The following is a 17,230-nucleotide window of genomic DNA, read 5'->3' as shown; positions in this document are numbered from 1 at the left end:
GCTGGTAATTAATTTTTAAACGGTCAGCTAATCGTTTCAACTGCATTTGGGTCGTTTAATTTGTAACAACACGTCGTGTTTTAGAAGAAATTCATATGAAAAAAATCTCGATTAGAAAAATAACAGACAAATAACTGTGATGAAAGAAAGAGTAGCTACAATATGTCCCTCTAAATGCAGCGACAGTCACAGATGACGTCGTCTAACACAGATTGTTGTCCATCTGTCAGCCAGCGAGCTGAGTAAAGTTTGACCTTCAAAATAAAAGCGTAACCCTGCCTGTGAACCCTGTCACCGGAAGTGCCCGCTTCATTCCGGCGCCGGGTCACGGCTCTTATTCTGACAGTCACCGCAGAAACTTTGGTGTGTTTCCTTGATTTTAGCTCGACAGCGGTGCTGCTGCTGCTGCTGCTGCTGACTCTCAGCAGTGTGTATGTGTGTGTGTGCGCGGATGGTGGACCGTTCCCGGTGAAAAACACCGACCCCCGGCCTCACTAGAAATGCCTCACCGCCGCGTGTAAACGGGCGAAACTCGCGGAGGGGAGAGCGTCAGGTCTCGGGGCAGGTTTAGAGGAAAATACAGGCAGGATGTTGCAAGTTTTAGCTTGTGGCGCCGTAGTTTTCCCCGGTCTCTTCTTCGCCTTCAGGAGGATCCTGCCGTGTGTGTTCAAACACTGGAGCGATGCCGACGTGGTGCTGGTCAGCGAGAGGTAAACTATCTAAACGCATCACTTTACACAACACAACCTGTCGAAATGCCGCCTAGCATTTAGCATCTTTATAGCATCCCATCCTGCTATGTGACTTTAAGCTAGTTGTCGCTCACTCAGTTAGCTTAATGTGCTGTTATTTTGATTTTTTTAACGCGCTACGAGGACTGTTAGCTACTTACATCACATTACCAATAATATTTATTGTCTTTTATCTTATATTTAACCGTTTATATTGTGTTTTTTGTTATTAATGAATGGGCACAGTGTCCCTCGAAGAATCTTTACAGGGATGATTGGCAAATATCACTGCAAAACTATGAGTCCCTTACAGGAAAATAAATGCTATACTGATGCCATAGTAGACTGAATAATACCAAAGCCTACATTGTTTCTGTGTGTGTATGAAATTGGTCTGTATCTGAAAGACATCATGTGTGTGTGAGATGGGCTTAAATGTTCTGCTAGCATGCATGTTTTCATAATCATTACATTTTTTTTGCATCCACCAGGGGCCTTGTAACTGCTCATACAAACATTTAAAGTGACATTTATGTTGTACGTGAATAAACCCAAAACTGAGCTTGATCCAGAGCTGCAACGATGAATCGATCAGTTATCAGTTTGTTAAATTCATCGGCAATTATTTTGATAATCTATTAATCAGTTTGAGTATTTTTTTTTAAAGAAAAACAATGTCACAGTTGTCTGATTCCAGCTTTTTAAATGTGAATATTATCAGTTTTTACTCCTCTATTACAGAAAACTGAGCAGCCTTCGATTGTAGACAAAACAAGACATTTGAGGACGTCATCTCAGGCTTAAGGGACTATTTTCTGACATTTTAATAGACCAACAACTAATGGATTAATCGAGAAAATGATCGACAATGAGAATTATCATTGGTTCGAGCTCCTAGCTTGATCCATGTGTTTTAAAAAAAGTAAATCATTACATCTGAAGCCTCCTCAGTAACCTAACATCTCATGGGTGTTGAGTTGCAAAGTAGTAATAATTAATACAGTTCACGCATGTGTGTGTGTGTGTGTGTGTGTGGGTCAGTGTGACTTGCTCACATGTGCACAGTTCAGTTCAATGCTCATTTGTACGCTGTCACTCTTGCTAATCCTCTTCTGAGCTCCGGTCAGGGCCGACTGCTGAGTTAGCTATGCACTGGAAAACACTGAACTGTACTCCTGAATAACGCTTCCACTAATTTACTAATGCTCATCTAACGGAAAATGTTGTTCTCACAATCGTCCACGCCTCGGGGGGATGAGCCACTGCTCGTTCACCAGGAAACAAGCCTCCAAATTCTGCTGTATCTCCTCTGACATGCAGGTCACGAGCTTGGATCATGCTAGTGTCTTTGGTTTCTGTGGAACAGTTTCAGATTCACCAGGTTAAATGCCATAAAACTCCCTGGAGTTGTTGAAATGTCCAGTATATAGATTCTCAGAAAATGCATCAGTGAATATATATATTTCATCTTGCTTCCTCTACCTTCTGCAAATCTCGTCTTGTTAGATAGTTGTGTTTGAATATTATAATAATAGCTGAAACCCTTGATTGGCTGATTATCAGATTTGTTTGTCCCTGGCCTGTAATTCGATTTCAAAACATGTGGTGACACCACAGCAGGAAATTCATGCCAGTTAACTTTAACTAGAAGCATATGTATGTAATATAATGTAATGTTGTTTAAGGCTGCGGCTAACGCTTATTTTCATTATCGACTAATCTGATTTTTTTCACAATTAATCGATGTAGCATTTGTCTATAAAATGCCCAAAGTTACATCTTCAGATTGCAAAAACCCAACGACTCCTCATTTACTGTCATAAATGACAAAGAAAAGCAAAAGATCCTTACATTTAAGAATCTGTTACCAGCAAATGTTTGCTTGAAAAATGATTAATCTCTTATCAAAATAGTTGTTGACAATCAGCTAATCATTGTAGTGTTTGAGGTAATTAATTACATTACTGTAGTGGGTGAGGTAGCAAACATTTACACAACTGTGAGATGTCCGATTAATCACTCTGTTTTACTGTGATACAATCACTTTGCTCTGAAGTGAAAGCATACAATGCTTGTTTGTAAGTTAAATGTACACTGATGTAGTGTAACACTTACATAATGCTGGGGGACTTGTGAGAAACAAATAAATCCAATCAGCAGAGGTGGAAATATTAAATTTTAGTCCCTAGAATTGGTTAAGCTCCTAGGACAATGGATCTGACAATTCCCACATTGTAACGTGATCGGATTCCTCACTAAACCCCTCACTAAATGTTTTGTGTTCACGTCTTTGCAACTCTACATCTCCAGTGTGTAATGCAGGCTTTGGGTAAAACATTCTTTGTCCAAAAGTCACACAAACGTGACAGCTGCAAAACTATAAATGTGCTGATACCCTTTTTTTTTTTTAACAGCTGTATACTACTTAACCTCCATGGATGTTATATATGGATGTGGTTGAAATTACACAAGTAACTGGCCGATATGGTCTACTTGTGCAGTAAAAAACTGTTGTGGTATACAGATGTACATGACGCTGCTGGGCAGTTGCAGGATCTCATTTCTAAACAAGAAATGATGTGGTATTGGATCAGTGCTTAGACTTGTGTACTCCAGATGCAGCATTTTAGGCAGTATCGGATGCAATGAGGCTACATCCACCCATTTTTTTAAAAAACGCATAGCCTTTGCTACGTTACCGTCTGTTGCCACACTACTCCAGCATTTCAGGACCCCAGAAACGAAGACTTATGAAAATGCTGCCGGCCTTGTTTGAGTTTGAAAACTCCACGGTTGCGTTTTAATGTGGCCGCGTTGAAATGGTGACATTAGGAAATGATGAGGCAGAAAGCTATGTCAGTTACGATGTCTCCTTCCCTGATTCGTCATTCCCCTGTCCCCTGTTGTCCTTTTTCTAGAAGAAAACAACAGCAGGTATTAGCCTCGATTACTAGCGTTGCATACTGCTATCGGTATCGGAACAACATAACAACTGAACATTAGCTGGAAGCTAGCTAGTGACGCACAAGTCGACCGTGTCCTTGACATTTTTCCTGTTGGTGTTCAGCTCAGCAGGAACCTTGACTCTTTTTTTTTCCCATTTTCATTTTGTCTCTGTACGTTAATGAAGCAAATAAATAAAGCCTCAGAATTTGTGTGAATGTTTTGCACCAGTTGAAACATATTCAACTTGCTGTGTCAGTTACAGGCTGACTAGTAATCTGTTTGTCATACTTAAGATTGGTGGAATGCCCCTTTTCATTTGAGACACTGAGAGGAAGCGGCTGCATTTGCTTTTTACAGTTGTAATGTTCAGTTGGTGATAAGTGATAACTGCCTAAACAGGGTACATGTAACATCTTACTTTGTCATACTGTACCTCACGATGTTGTCGTTAGCTCTCAAGTGTGTTCAGATGTGTACATTTTTAATATTTTTAAACATTATGTTCACATCATATTCATATGGCATATTTCTTTATAGGCTGCTGTAGTTTCTATTTTGAGTTTACCATAAACTGCGGTTGAGCTGGTATGCAGTGTCATGCTGGGGTGTGTCAGTGCTGTAACGTTTTAATGGAGGGAGGTGGAGATTATTTCATCAGTACTAGAAACAACACTCAATTTATTGTTGAATAAGAAGTGAGAATAATCCTCAGTCAGCACAGAAAAAGATAATCCACAAACAGTTGCTGAGAGTCATCAAAGAAAGACTTCTTCTTCCTTACTTGCAACTGGTTTTATGACACCAAAATAGAATTATTAATAGGATGAAAACTACGGAGACAACTTTGCTATTTTTTAATAAAAATATATGTTTTGGAACAAGGTTTGCGCTAAAAAGGAAAGGCCTTTGCGTTAGTGTATATCATCTGTAGGGCTGTAACTTGCAATAGTCTGCAAGTGATGGTTTACTATCAGATAAAATAAAGAAAAACAGCAAATTCTCACAAATGAACTGGTGGGACTTGAAAACAGTTAGCATTTATGCTTTTACTCAAATACTAAAATAGTTTATTTCTCATTTTTTGACTGAGTGTTCAGCTCAAATCTTCCAGTGGCCATTTAAGGACATCTCAGACTATCTTCAACCTAAGCTTAACTCTGCATTGTGTTTTTTTTTCCACAAAAAGACATCCCTCAGTATCAGCTCGGAGAGCCACACAGGGAGAACTTCCCTAAATGTGTCCAGTGTGTCTGGAAAAGAGAGAAGTGGGTAATGAGTGTCAGCGGTGATGACCAACATGACTAAACTGACAAAAAAAGATAAACAGGTGATCTCTGAGAAACAGGTCAGAACTGAACCAATCAAAGCTAAGCACCAAAAATGTAAATATGAAATCAGCTAAAAACATCTCATGTCGTTAGGTGCAACCTAACCTACTTTAAAGAGAAACACTTGACTTCACGAGGGATTATAAAGCTCAACATCACTTGGCACACGCTAAGCTCGAAAGTCTCGTGGCTACTGTTAACGCCTTTTAAGGTTCATACATCAGCCGCGCTCTTAATGTAACGACTTATATATAGTTATTGCTTTCAGTATGTGCGACCTCTAGTACACAGTTAACTTGTACAGTGGCTCTCAAATGACCACCAGTAAAACACCAGAAGTTGACATAAATATTACTTCAAGAACAGAGTAAGTTAGATGTTCACACTTTAAAATCTTCAGGTATCAAAAGTAAAAGTACTTATTATGTGGAACGGGTCCTTTTACAGTGTTATATTATTATAGAACATTATATAATGTATTTAATAGTGTTTTAATCACTATCAGATGCATGTAAGATCATTTTAATGTTGTCAGTGTTGAGCCAGTTTTAGATGCTTTCCCCCTGAGCAACTTTTTCTGCATTATCTCTAAAAAACGGTTCATTTCGGCGTATACATACTCCAATACTGATATATCTGGAGGCCAATATGGGTCTACTGGTATACCGGACGGATTCTAGTAAGTATGAAGCAGCATATAAAGGAAATACTCTGTAATGTACTTTTAAAATTATACTTAGGTACAGTAGTATAGTTAATAAACTTAAGATACCTTCTATCACTGTATAGTGGTGGCGTAACTTACATGAGAGAAGTGGCTTTCAATTGATACCTTTTCTAAAAATATGTAAAATTGTTCCTTATACTGTGTTGATCATTGTTTGCCTTATGGTGGCCACTGACACAAGGCAATAGTTCGCCAACCTTTAGGGCTGCAACTAATGATCAGTTAATCTGTCAGTTTTCTTATTTTTTTTAATGTATCATGATATAAAACTAAGAGAGTTGTCACATTTGCAAAGCTGGAACCAGCTGGCATTTAAACAGTGAAACGATAAGCAAAAGTATCAAGATCATTGCTGTTGATTGTCGTATTGATTAACTGTTTATTTACGACTACCAAAGTGGTTTAGAAACAATGCAGTTAGGGATGTAGCTGCATCCATTTGTGCGATTGAGAGGTTGCGATGGGGAGACGGAGAGAGAGTTCCTTCTTGCCATGAAATGCACTTTACCCTGTTTGCTTTTTTTTGCCTCCGCTGTCACTTTTTCTTTAGCTCTGCTGCAGTGCCAATGGGACCACAGATTACGTAGCCCATTTACGGGAGGAGCAAGAAAAAAAACCCACCTCTCCTGACTGTGAGACACTGTGCGTGTGACAGATCTTGAAAGAGCAAGTGGTCCGTGTGTAACGAAACAGTCAGTAGGAAGACTCGGTGGTAGTGAAAGAGAAGCCGAGGTTTTTTCACCGGCCTGACACAGCAGGAAAAGAAAAGGCAACATTGCCGAACAAGGCAGCGAGGCATTCTTCCCTTTTTCCCCTCCACACGCTCCTCACCCCGTCAACCTCAACCTTTCATCAGCAGGGAGAGAGGGGGTTATTGCCGGACACACAATGAATGGGCTGTGTAAAATCTGGGTCTTGTGATAGAGTATGCGACCATACAGCCCTAGAAGGCAGCGAGGCGTGGGGGTAAAATGTGTGTGTGCGTGTTGCGGGGGGTAGAGTTCATAGAGGAAGGAGAGAGAGAGAGAGAGAGAGAGAGAGGCCAGTTAGTCTTTTCCCGCTTAGGGTCTGTCATTTTGTAGTTGCCGGTCATATGGCCTTCGTTGCCTTGCCGATGCCGGTGTCATGGCCACATTCCCATGGAGATTGGTGTGGGGTGGCAGCAGGTTCAAGCAGGAAACCACATAAATACCTTCTTTGTTTCTCAATCTTACCATTTGCCACAGACTATAACTTGTTAAAAAAAAGAGAAAGAAAGACGTCTTTATTGGCCTTGTAAAACTAGTAATTAGTTACAACAGAACTAAAAGTCTTAAGCTTTTCTTGCGCAAGGGAAATTCACAGGTCCTCTCGGTTCCTACCAACTGAGACCTGAGTCCGGCTGTTATTTCTTCATGGTTAGGCTCTAGTTGTATTAGCTAGGGTCTAGCTAGGTAATACTGGAGTGGATCCATAAGGATTTATGATCAGCTCCAAGCATATGGTGCGGCATTGTCATCAGGGGGAAAGATGTATTTTTTGAGACAGACCGAGGGTATATAATGGAAAAAAGCAACATGCTGTGTTAATACCCCAATCACACTGAACAAAAAATCCACTAATATCTGGCATTTTTCTTCAATGGGAAGGTTGCAGCTTGCAGCTTGCATAGGGGTGTCACGATTCTCCAAAATCAAGATTTGATTTGACTTACGATCATTGGTTTAATGCCCTGACAACTGTCACTCACATTTTCAAGTTCTGCTTTAAGAGGAACAGCACCTTCCTATGTCCTGGTGGCTTTTTGCAGGTTAAGGTTAGGCAAGTTCAAATAATGTTCACCAAAAATAAAAATATCTGGCCTGCCAGAGATATGCTGCTTCCTGCTGTTCACAGTTTCCTGTGCGCTTGTGATGTCGAACATTACACAGCAAAAAAATTAAACAAAAAAAGTTTGGTAATGGGAAAGGAGTCAGTTGCTTATGTTTGTTGGGTTAAACTGCGTCTTAAAAACCTGCATACGCACTAATTTTGGTGTGAAAATTGCTTTATCGATTGCTTCTCAAGCTTTGGGTCTGTTTGGAGCGACTGTATTTAGGATCAGGTCTTAACGTTCTTGGATCTGGTATCTTTTCAGACCAAAATTTTGGATCCATGAACCCAACATGAGAAAATCACAAGATTCACCAAACACAAAGTGACAGTGTTGCTATTTTCAGATCCTAATGGTGGAGCAGCTACAGATGTAAAAGTTTTCCTTAGGGTTGTCCTTGAATAAATGCCATGTGGTCAGTAGAATCGAAAGAGCAAAAATGTGCTCAGTGAATTTAATGGCAATCTGTTACATTATAAGATCCCATGTGTGCACTGTTGAGCAAACTAACTAGGAGAGATTGTGTAGCGTCTTTTTATTTTTTTTTTTTTTTTAGATACCATGTCAGGGGCAAACGTCTGACAAAGGCTGCCTTTATGAAGTCTGTAGAGGAAATGTCAGTGGTCATATTAGTAATCATCCACCCAAATTTCACATAATTCTGACTTGTATTTTTTTGAGAAATCTTATGAACAAGCTGGAAATACCTAGCTACCAGAATCTTTCTAAATAAATACCGTAAATTATTATTTTTCTGACTTTTGGACTCAATTGAGACCTTCAAATCCTATGATTCCTTCCATAATCATTTTGTAATTTGGAAAAGTTAGCTCAAGCAGCAAATTGCAAATTAGCGCCACAACAATCGATTAATCAATCAGTCAATCAAAAGACAACTAACTACCAAATATTTTGATAATCTGTTAATTTTTTTGTCTTCTTCAAGTAAATATGTAAAATATTTGCTGGTTCCAGCTTCTCAAATATAAGGATTTGCTGCTTATCTTTGTCATTTTATGTCATTTTTGATAGCAAATGAAGAGTTTTGGGGTTTTGGACTGTTGGTTGGACAAAAGACTTCTCATCAACTAAACAATTAATCATGAAAATAGTGGGCATATAATTGGTTGTAAATTGCAGCCCTGCAAATATGATATATTTCTGGTGGTAAAAAAGGAATATAGTCCTCAGCTCAAATCTGTTCGGTACTGTCCTAGTGCTGCATTAATCCTAAATAAGACTGACAAAGCAAAGGAAGTGTATAAATTGAAAATTAGTTTTCTGTCGAGCCCACACAAACCTCTCATCTGTAATGAACAAGGGATGAGTAGTTGTTGAGCTCGATGCAGTTTCACAAGGTAAACTTTGTCTCTTTTCATTGATGTAGGTGGTGATGAGTGGGTGGTGATGTAAACCAGACCCAGATGATGCTGAAGAAAAGTTAAAGCATTTAAAAGCAGTGGTGTGTTAAAAGGACGACTGTCTCTTATGGCTGCAGTGAGTGTCGGGGAATGAATTACATGTTTTCTGATTTCAAAGCAGCTTACTGTCAGTGCTGCCAAGTTGGAGTACAGCCAGGGACAGAGCTTGTCTGAGCAAAAGCGGCCATTCATAGTTTGAACAAATTGGTGATATAATCCAGCGTCCTGTTTTTAAAATGGACAAAAATTAACTCTGTTGTGCCATTAGGAAATAAAAATCTGCATCTCTCTGACTGTAAACTGAACGTTCATCAAGTTCTTTCCAGGACAGCCACAACATTACACTCAGTAGGGTCATAAATTCATGGCTTGTGAGTATACTCTTCAAATGCAACGCCTGTGAATGTTGTGTATGACTTATGCCACCTCACACAGTGACACTTCAAATAGAGATGTACCAAGTTCTCCTATGTCACAGGTCTGTTTATAGACGGGGAAAGTCGAGGCCAAGCACTGCTAATCCCATGATGGGACACTGCACTTGTAGTTCTGACTGCTGTAGTAGGTCACCTGAATGAACCCTTTTTCAAAGACTTGACCTAGATTATTCAGGTTGTACCATGATCATAGACCTATCAATAACACAGATACGTTAACAAATCAAATATCATTTCTTGGGTTAGGCCAATGTGGAAGGTTCACCAAATAATCTGCCTTTCATTTAGTATTAAAATATCAGTTAGGCCAAGTGGCTAACCTGAGCCTGGTTTTAGTATCCTATGCAGGACTGGAGATCAGAGAAAAATATAATTGAATTTTCAGTGAGTCTCATAGTAATTATCTATAGATCGAGGCTTTATTCCATTCAGGAATACCAAACATTTACTCTCATGGCAGTCAGGGTTTCCGTTATCTAGTAATTACTTTTTTTTTTCATGCCTCTGCGCCTGTGATATTATTTGTTTATTTTTTTGCGTTGTCCTTCTGGCCCATTCTTATGAATTTGTTATTTCAAGAACACCTGGAGCAAACAGACTCAAGGATGAAATGATTAGAGTCTGGCGGTCAAAGGTCAAGGTCACTGTAACCTCATGGCAATCCATTCTCGTAAACAAGACATCTCAGGAACGACTTGAGGGAATTTCTTCAAATTTGGCACAAGGATTAACAAAGGTTGATTGACACTGTGACCTCACAAAACACATTACTCAACAATTCATAGGTGTGTCTGAAATGATAACATGATGAAGTGATGATATTTAATATCCTAAAGGTCAACTTCACTGACATCATAATATTTTGCAAAAAAAATGTTCCGGCCATTATGTAACACCATGGCTCAGGAACAGTAACTTGACTGGTGTGCAGAGGCATATAACCACGATGCAGTAAATCGTTTGTCTGGCATATTACAATGTGTGCGATCATAATGTCCGTGAAAATACTTCCCTCCAAGCACAATTTGAATGAGAATTTGTATCAAAGGCGGAGTAAGCAATTAGATTGATTGGTGAGTTGCATTGTCACGCTGGGAGTCTGGAGTTTAGAGAACGAGACTCAACAATCAACTATTGTTCTACTCTATAAACTTAAGTGGATTGTTGAGTATCATTCCCACGTCATCAAATATTGACATTTTGGGTTGGTCATGGCATCAGCTCAGTAAACACAGGTAATATAACCTGACTTTCTCCCATTTGTCCGGGACATTGAAATCTTCCAGGACACTAGGACCGGACCAAACAGAAACCAAATAGAAACGCTAAGGCTATATCCTGCTTTCTGTGTTCATAGAGGTTAAAAGGACAGTATGCTACAGAATTGAACCAATTATAGTGCTCCAACCCTAATGAAAACCAATGCTGCTTATTAAAGCTTCCTATAAATATCCACATATAAGGCTAGAGTCGATAACATCTAAAGGTATTTAACAAGCAACCAAACAAGACTAAAAGTCTACAGCCCCGATTGCGGCTTGGTGAGGCTATACTTATCGTACGCACAGCTGCACTTTGAGCTACATGTTAACATGCTTACAAAGATGATGGCAATGCCAGTAATGATGATGGTGCTAGAAAAGTTGAGGGGTCATCAAAGTTACGACAGTTCAACCTGTGGGGAACATGAACGAGATGTCAAACTGCATTACAATTCATGCTAGGATTGTCAAGACATTTCATTTAAAACCAGAACTACCTGTCCACCTCCAGATGGCGCTAGAAGGAAAGTAAGGCTAACATGGTTACAATCAAAAGACAAATATCCTGTTTTATATATTCGATTCTGTGACTGCCCAGAGTATGATTATTGAATGTTAATGAATGTCTTGGCTCAGTCACATCATACAAACGTTCTCTCTCTCAATGTTTTTATGTGTTTGTCTTTCTTAGGCTGGTGTCCTCCATCCACGCCATCATGGCAACCACGGCAGGAGTCATCGTCGTGGCATCATGCCGGGGCAACGTCATTAGCGAAAGGTTAGACTTCATGTTATTAAAGCCCTTCATGAAACGGTGGTTACTAGTGGTAAACAACTACAGGTAAACCTCTTAATCCCCTGATTTCCCAATCAGTCATTACGCTTTCTTACCTACACCCATAAGATCCAAGGCCCTGTTCAGACCTGGTCTCAACCAAGGCGGGGCATTATAAAGATATGTATCGTTATCGTGATATGAGACTATAATATCGTCTTAGATTTTGGATATCGTTAAATTGTGATAATGGATAAATGGTGTTTTTTCCTGGTTTTAAGAGATGTCATTTTCTGAACTTACCAGACTTTTCTAATACTTGTCTTTACTCATTCACTCATTATATCTACATTGTTAATGATTATTTATCAAAAAATGCCATTAAATGTCGTTAATATTTTGTGAAAGATGTATTGCCCAGCCCAAGTGTCAACATCTGTTGTGAGTGATCCAATCACAAGTTGACAGCTCTAAGTATACTGTAGTTGTGAAAGCCCCCTGTTTCATCTGATTTCACCATTTACACTTAATTAAAGAAGGAAGACAACATTTTATGACAGTAAACATGTCACATTTTACAAATACAGTTAACAGTAGCTTCTACTGTGTTGCCTGAGGAGAAATCCCCAGACTCCCTTTAAAAAATGATCAATTTTGTAAGTTGCTGAGTTAGGGCAAACATTGTAAACCTTATGAAATCCTGTCAGTGACAAATTCTTGATTATTTGCGGCATCTTATTAATTCGGCAAACATTCTATCAGTTTGTTCCAGTGATGTACCATTTGTATTTGCAAATAGAGAACAAGGAAGTGAGATCCGATGACAAATGGTCACTCGAGACATATGTTAATGCCATATTCTAACCGATGAACTGTAAGTTTTGCTTGTGATAGGATCACACAGGACGGATGTTTAGACCATTTTCCTGGTCAAAGACGCACTAGAAGTGCGACAGGATGCTTTTCATTGACTTGGGGAAGATGAGAAACGCTCAGATTTATTCAAATGTCCTCTGATGTATGGTAGCAAAATCCTGGCAACAACCAAATCATGTTTGTTTTTATTACCTCTTGAAACAAAAAAAACCCCTGCTGTTTTCCTCCCCACTCAACTAACAGTAATACTTCAGACATAATAGAAGAAAAGTTGTCAATGCCTTCCCAATTGTCTATGATTTACTGCGGTTTGAACAAGCTACAAGTACTTGGTTTAATAACTATGCATGAAAGCACATTGCTCTGAAAGTGAACTACTTTGTTGTGCTCCAGAGCTGTGGCTACGTGAGAAAATAAACCAATGTAAGGGTGTAAATTACGCGCTCAATGCACACATCCGTAAGCTTTAGGCTCATGTGAGACAAGGAACAACCTGCCTCTTTGTATTTGTATGTGGGAACACATTGTTAGCTGTGTGCTGCATCTTCCAGCCTGGATTCATCACAGTTCAGTGTCACATGTTTCTTTTACAAACATACTGTATCTGTTTCTCTCAGGGATGGTAAAGTTCACATGTTCCAGATCTCTCACACTACATAGGTTTATTACTGTACGTAATTACTGTCCTTGCAGCGTAATATCTACAGCGCAGCTTCGAGAGTTTTTTAATGCCCTGTTTTATCTGTACTAGAGTGTACCACTATTTTTTCAGCTAGCAAGTGGTTCCTCATCCACCCTACCCTTATCCTCCACATCACCTTGCAACCTAGTGTTAACAATGCTAGCATTAGCCTCCCACTGCAGTTTCGAAAAGTGTCATGCTAAGCTAATGCTAGCTTCTATTAATCCCACCAAGGCAGCGGCCAGACCCGGGCAGTCCCAGTTTCAGGCTGCTAATCTCCGCTGCCCCTCCCCTTCACCCACAGGGCTTAATTCCTCCACAACGCTGCTCAGTTCTGGTGCCCTGTGACGTGCACAAGGCCTGGAGCTTATCAGACACATGCTCCAGAGTCAGCCCCATGAATACTCTAATACTCCATCACAATCTGTCACTTCATTTAGCCTTTATTGCCGCAGTTGCCATAACTTAAGCAAGGTTTTGCTGTGGAAAAAGACCTTTACCTGGGAAATGGAACTGGAGGTCTATTCAGCTCCATCCTGATGCTTTAGCTTTACAATACGTTGAGTGTGTTAGCATTATTCATACAATAACACATGGTCACACAAGGATTATTACAGTGTCCGTGTTCATATCACTGAGCAGTCAAATTGGCCATTACCCAGTGCAATCAATTTCATTTTAGTTGTACTAATATTGTACTCAACAAAGGGAGGACAGCAACATCACAATGAAGAATTCAGACAATGGAACAGGAAGCATCAGCAAATGGATTTAATCATCAGAGTTTACAGACCGACTTCCTGGTTCAAATTTCAGTATCTTTGGCACGTCTATGATCCAATTTCTTGTTTCTTACCAGCCGACATATACTGTAGGCTCATACCAATATGTCTATGTTGAGCTAATATTGGCTTCCTTGATTTATCAGTCAAACCCTAGCAATCACTTTTAGTTTTACCTCCAAATAAAGAAGTTAAATTATATGTCTAAGCTGTTGTTTGATCATCTGACTACTTGAGTTTCCTTCTCCATTTTCTTCCTTGTAGCAATGTCTTCATGTTTACTGATATTTGCAACTGACTCTGATGAATATGACATTTTAAAATATAAACGATATCTAAAGCTACAAATACAAAGCCAAAGTTGTAATAAACTGGAATTATTAATTATTATTACTATCGTAACCTCAGAAATCCTGCAGAAATACAACTGCTTTACATACGTGCTACTCAACAGCACAAGTAGTTTTAATTTATGGTCTACAATACCTTGAACTTATTGCTAAAGTAGTGGTCTGATCGGTTAAAAGGTGCAGCACAAAGCAAGTGTAGAGTATTTGTGTTCGTGTGTTTAATTAAATCAGACTAGAAGATAATAACTATAAGACGAGAGTCTGTGTGTGTTTACAAAAACAGTTCATCTGTATTCTCCATTGCCCTTAACAAAGCAAATGTATACACTAGAGAATCGACTGATGCCGCCTTCGTTCTCCCCTCAGCTGTTTGTTGTGCCTTACTGCTCTTAATCTCCATTCACTGACCTTAAGAGCTAAACAACTTGGTCAGAGGTCAGAGGGCAGTAGCTCAGCTCTGCCCTGCAGCTTTACTCCAGCCTGTCCACATAATTAACCATCACTGTAATCGCTGCTCATTAGAGCACTGCAGCCTTCCGAGTTGTTTATTATACTGTACTTACATAAGCCTGCGTGAAAGTCTCTACATGCTAATGTTAGAGAGGTGAGGCATATAGGTTAAATGAGTGTCTGCCCGTGTGTGTTTACTTTTACTGAAGATGAAGGTCAACGTGTTCACCATCTACTGGTGCCGAATACTGTGAAAATGTTTAATAATTTACCTTATCTCAACCGTGTCCTGTGAGGTGGTCCGTTTGGCCTGGTGACCTGAAGTCTCATGACGTTTGGTAGGGTAAAAACGAGAATCAAAATTGAAATGAATATTTTTTTCTCTTGAGGACGGCATGTATTTTCTTCATGCAATCAGATGTAATTATTAGTGCTTTTTTTTTACAACAAACAACTTAAATGTAACAACCTGGAATGTTAAATTTAACAATAATCTTGTCTGCTCTTTGGAGCACCGTTCAACAAATCTCGTGTGTGTGTATAACAAAAATAGATACAGTACAGCAAGGGAGGACTCGCACACAGAGAACAAAAAGATTCAGACTACAGTCGTGATTTTAAATGTCTCAAAATGTCAAACAGAAATAGATTAAAAATGTAACTTGTACACAGCTCACCTATAGCCAGATGTAGGCCATGTCCAGTTGTGAAAGGAGATTGCTTTCATAATAGATGATCCCTTGTTATGCAAACCATTTTATTTTTCATCTTCAAACTTCAGCAGGTTGGTGCTCAAACAGATTAAGATCTGTTTGATCCTCGAGGAAAATGCAGTTGGTAACCACAGACTGTTTTAAAATGAAGTTATTACTGATGAAAGAGACTGACCGACGTGTTTATGTTTTCATAGTTTAGTTTTTGAGGCAATGCTATGAAAGGTGTACAGTTAGGGTGGACTGTAAATCTTCTGTGGTTTCTTTAGGTATGCACAGATATGGAAATTCTTGACGGGTAACCAATAGCCGATACCAATACTGGTACCTTTTTATTTGTTGTTGTTGTTGTTGTTGTTGTTAGTTTAAGAGTAACTTGAGATCGTGTCATAAAATGTCAGTGGAATATCTTGCATACAGCAAGTCAGGGATCTTTCTCAGAGACGGTATTATACTCCCACATGGCCAACGTTTCTTTTTCTTACTTTCGTTTGAAAACAAGGCACACATGCACCCAATGTGACATCTTCAAATTGTTTCTTTTGTCAGCAGTCAAAAGCCAAAGACTCCTCCAACAAATATTTGACCCTTAAGCTTGGAAAATGACTGAGACGATTAATCAGTTATCAAAATTGTTAGCAATTAATTTTCCTTTTGACTGACCAATTAATCGACCAATCATTGCAGTTCCACTCTATGTTTACAGACATAGACTCTTTTGCTGGGTTTCTGCTGTTCTGACACATTTTTGTTGTCCTAAATTGCTTTTTCTTACACCGCACATTAGTTTTATGTCCATGGATTTTCACTCTTATAACTTGCACCTGTCATTTGTTGATACAGCTTATGAATGATTTGAGCTTAGCTTGATGCCACGGATCACCCGGCTAATGTAAACACGGCAAATTCATTGTCACATTAAAATGAGACAGAAACAATCACACGTTAATGTGATTAATCTAATGTTGAGAACAGATGTCAAGCTTTCATTTACATGTTTTACTTTTGTTTCTTCCTCAGGCACTGGCTGGCCACCTACTTTGTCATCTGGTATGGTGTGCCCTACATGACATACGACATCTTTGCCATGTACCTCAGTCACTACTACCGCTTCCGCGTCAAAGGGCACGAGGACTACAAGCAGCATTCGCTGAGGACCGTGAACTCCTTCGTCCGCAGGGAGTTCCTGCTGGTGTTGCATCACATCGCCCTGCTCACTATCCTGCTGCCTGTCACACTGGTGAGAAGAGGAGACCATTTTTTAAAGCACTTTCATGCTTTGAGCATTTATGATTTTGAATTGTTTTTTTCTACCTTCAGCCAGCCATTGGTGTCTGTTTATTTCAGTATGACAGTTGTTGGAAGTTGAAACTCACTCCTGATACATAAAGTCATGTGGTCTTTGAGTCCTGTCCATTGCCAGTAATGCGTTATTAGCGTGTGCTGTAATGTGGTGCATTATTTTCAAATCAATCTTTGCTTTAAGTTGCATTATCTCCTAATGAATACTTAAGTGGCAACAAAAAATAGACATGATGCTCACTGTCATTGATTATCAAGTCATTGTCAAGGGTCTGCAAGTCAGGTTTCAGCCTGTGCTGATATAAATGGACCTTGAGGCTGCCTCGAAAGTAGGGAAGAGACAATATGTCTCAATTAGGAAAGTATTATGCCTCAGGAAGTGGTTGGCAGTAATGTCAAATGTACATAATATGAAGTACATTAGTGTGCAAACATGGTAATCTAGCTGGTCTTCAAAACATCTATTATCTCGCTGGGTTTGTGTACGCTTCCTCAGAATTACTGCACACAACCAGATCATCTCAACAACAATGAGTACACATCATTGGAAGTTACTTGTAGCTAATACAATATTGTAGTACATGTATAAACTTGTC

The 17,230-nt window shown here is 39.3% G+C and overlaps 1 protein-coding gene across 1 annotated transcript in view; it reads left to right on the top strand.

Annotated features, from left to right (window-relative positions):
• The first annotated feature begins 407 nt into the window (after positions 1-407).
• tlcd3a (TLC domain containing 3A) overlaps positions 408-17,230 on the top strand; it is a 28,808-nt gene continuing 11,985 nt past the window's right edge. The window contains exons 1-3 of the mRNA XM_073480137.1: positions 408-710; positions 11,396-11,482; positions 16,353-16,572. Coding sequence (XP_073336238.1) covers positions 589-710; positions 11,396-11,482; positions 16,353-16,572 — 429 coding nt within the window. The 5' untranslated portion in view covers positions 408-588. The remainder of the gene's footprint in view (positions 711-11,395; positions 11,483-16,352; positions 16,573-17,230) is intronic.

The sequence above is a fragment of the Pagrus major genome, chromosome 13 (assembly GCF_040436345.1).
Source record: "Pagrus major chromosome 13, Pma_NU_1.0".
In the NCBI taxonomy this organism is placed as follows: Eukaryota; Metazoa; Chordata; class Actinopteri; order Spariformes; family Sparidae; genus Pagrus; species Pagrus major.
The sequence above is the reverse complement of the archived record's forward strand: the minus strand, read 5'-3'. Positions and strand labels throughout refer to the sequence as shown.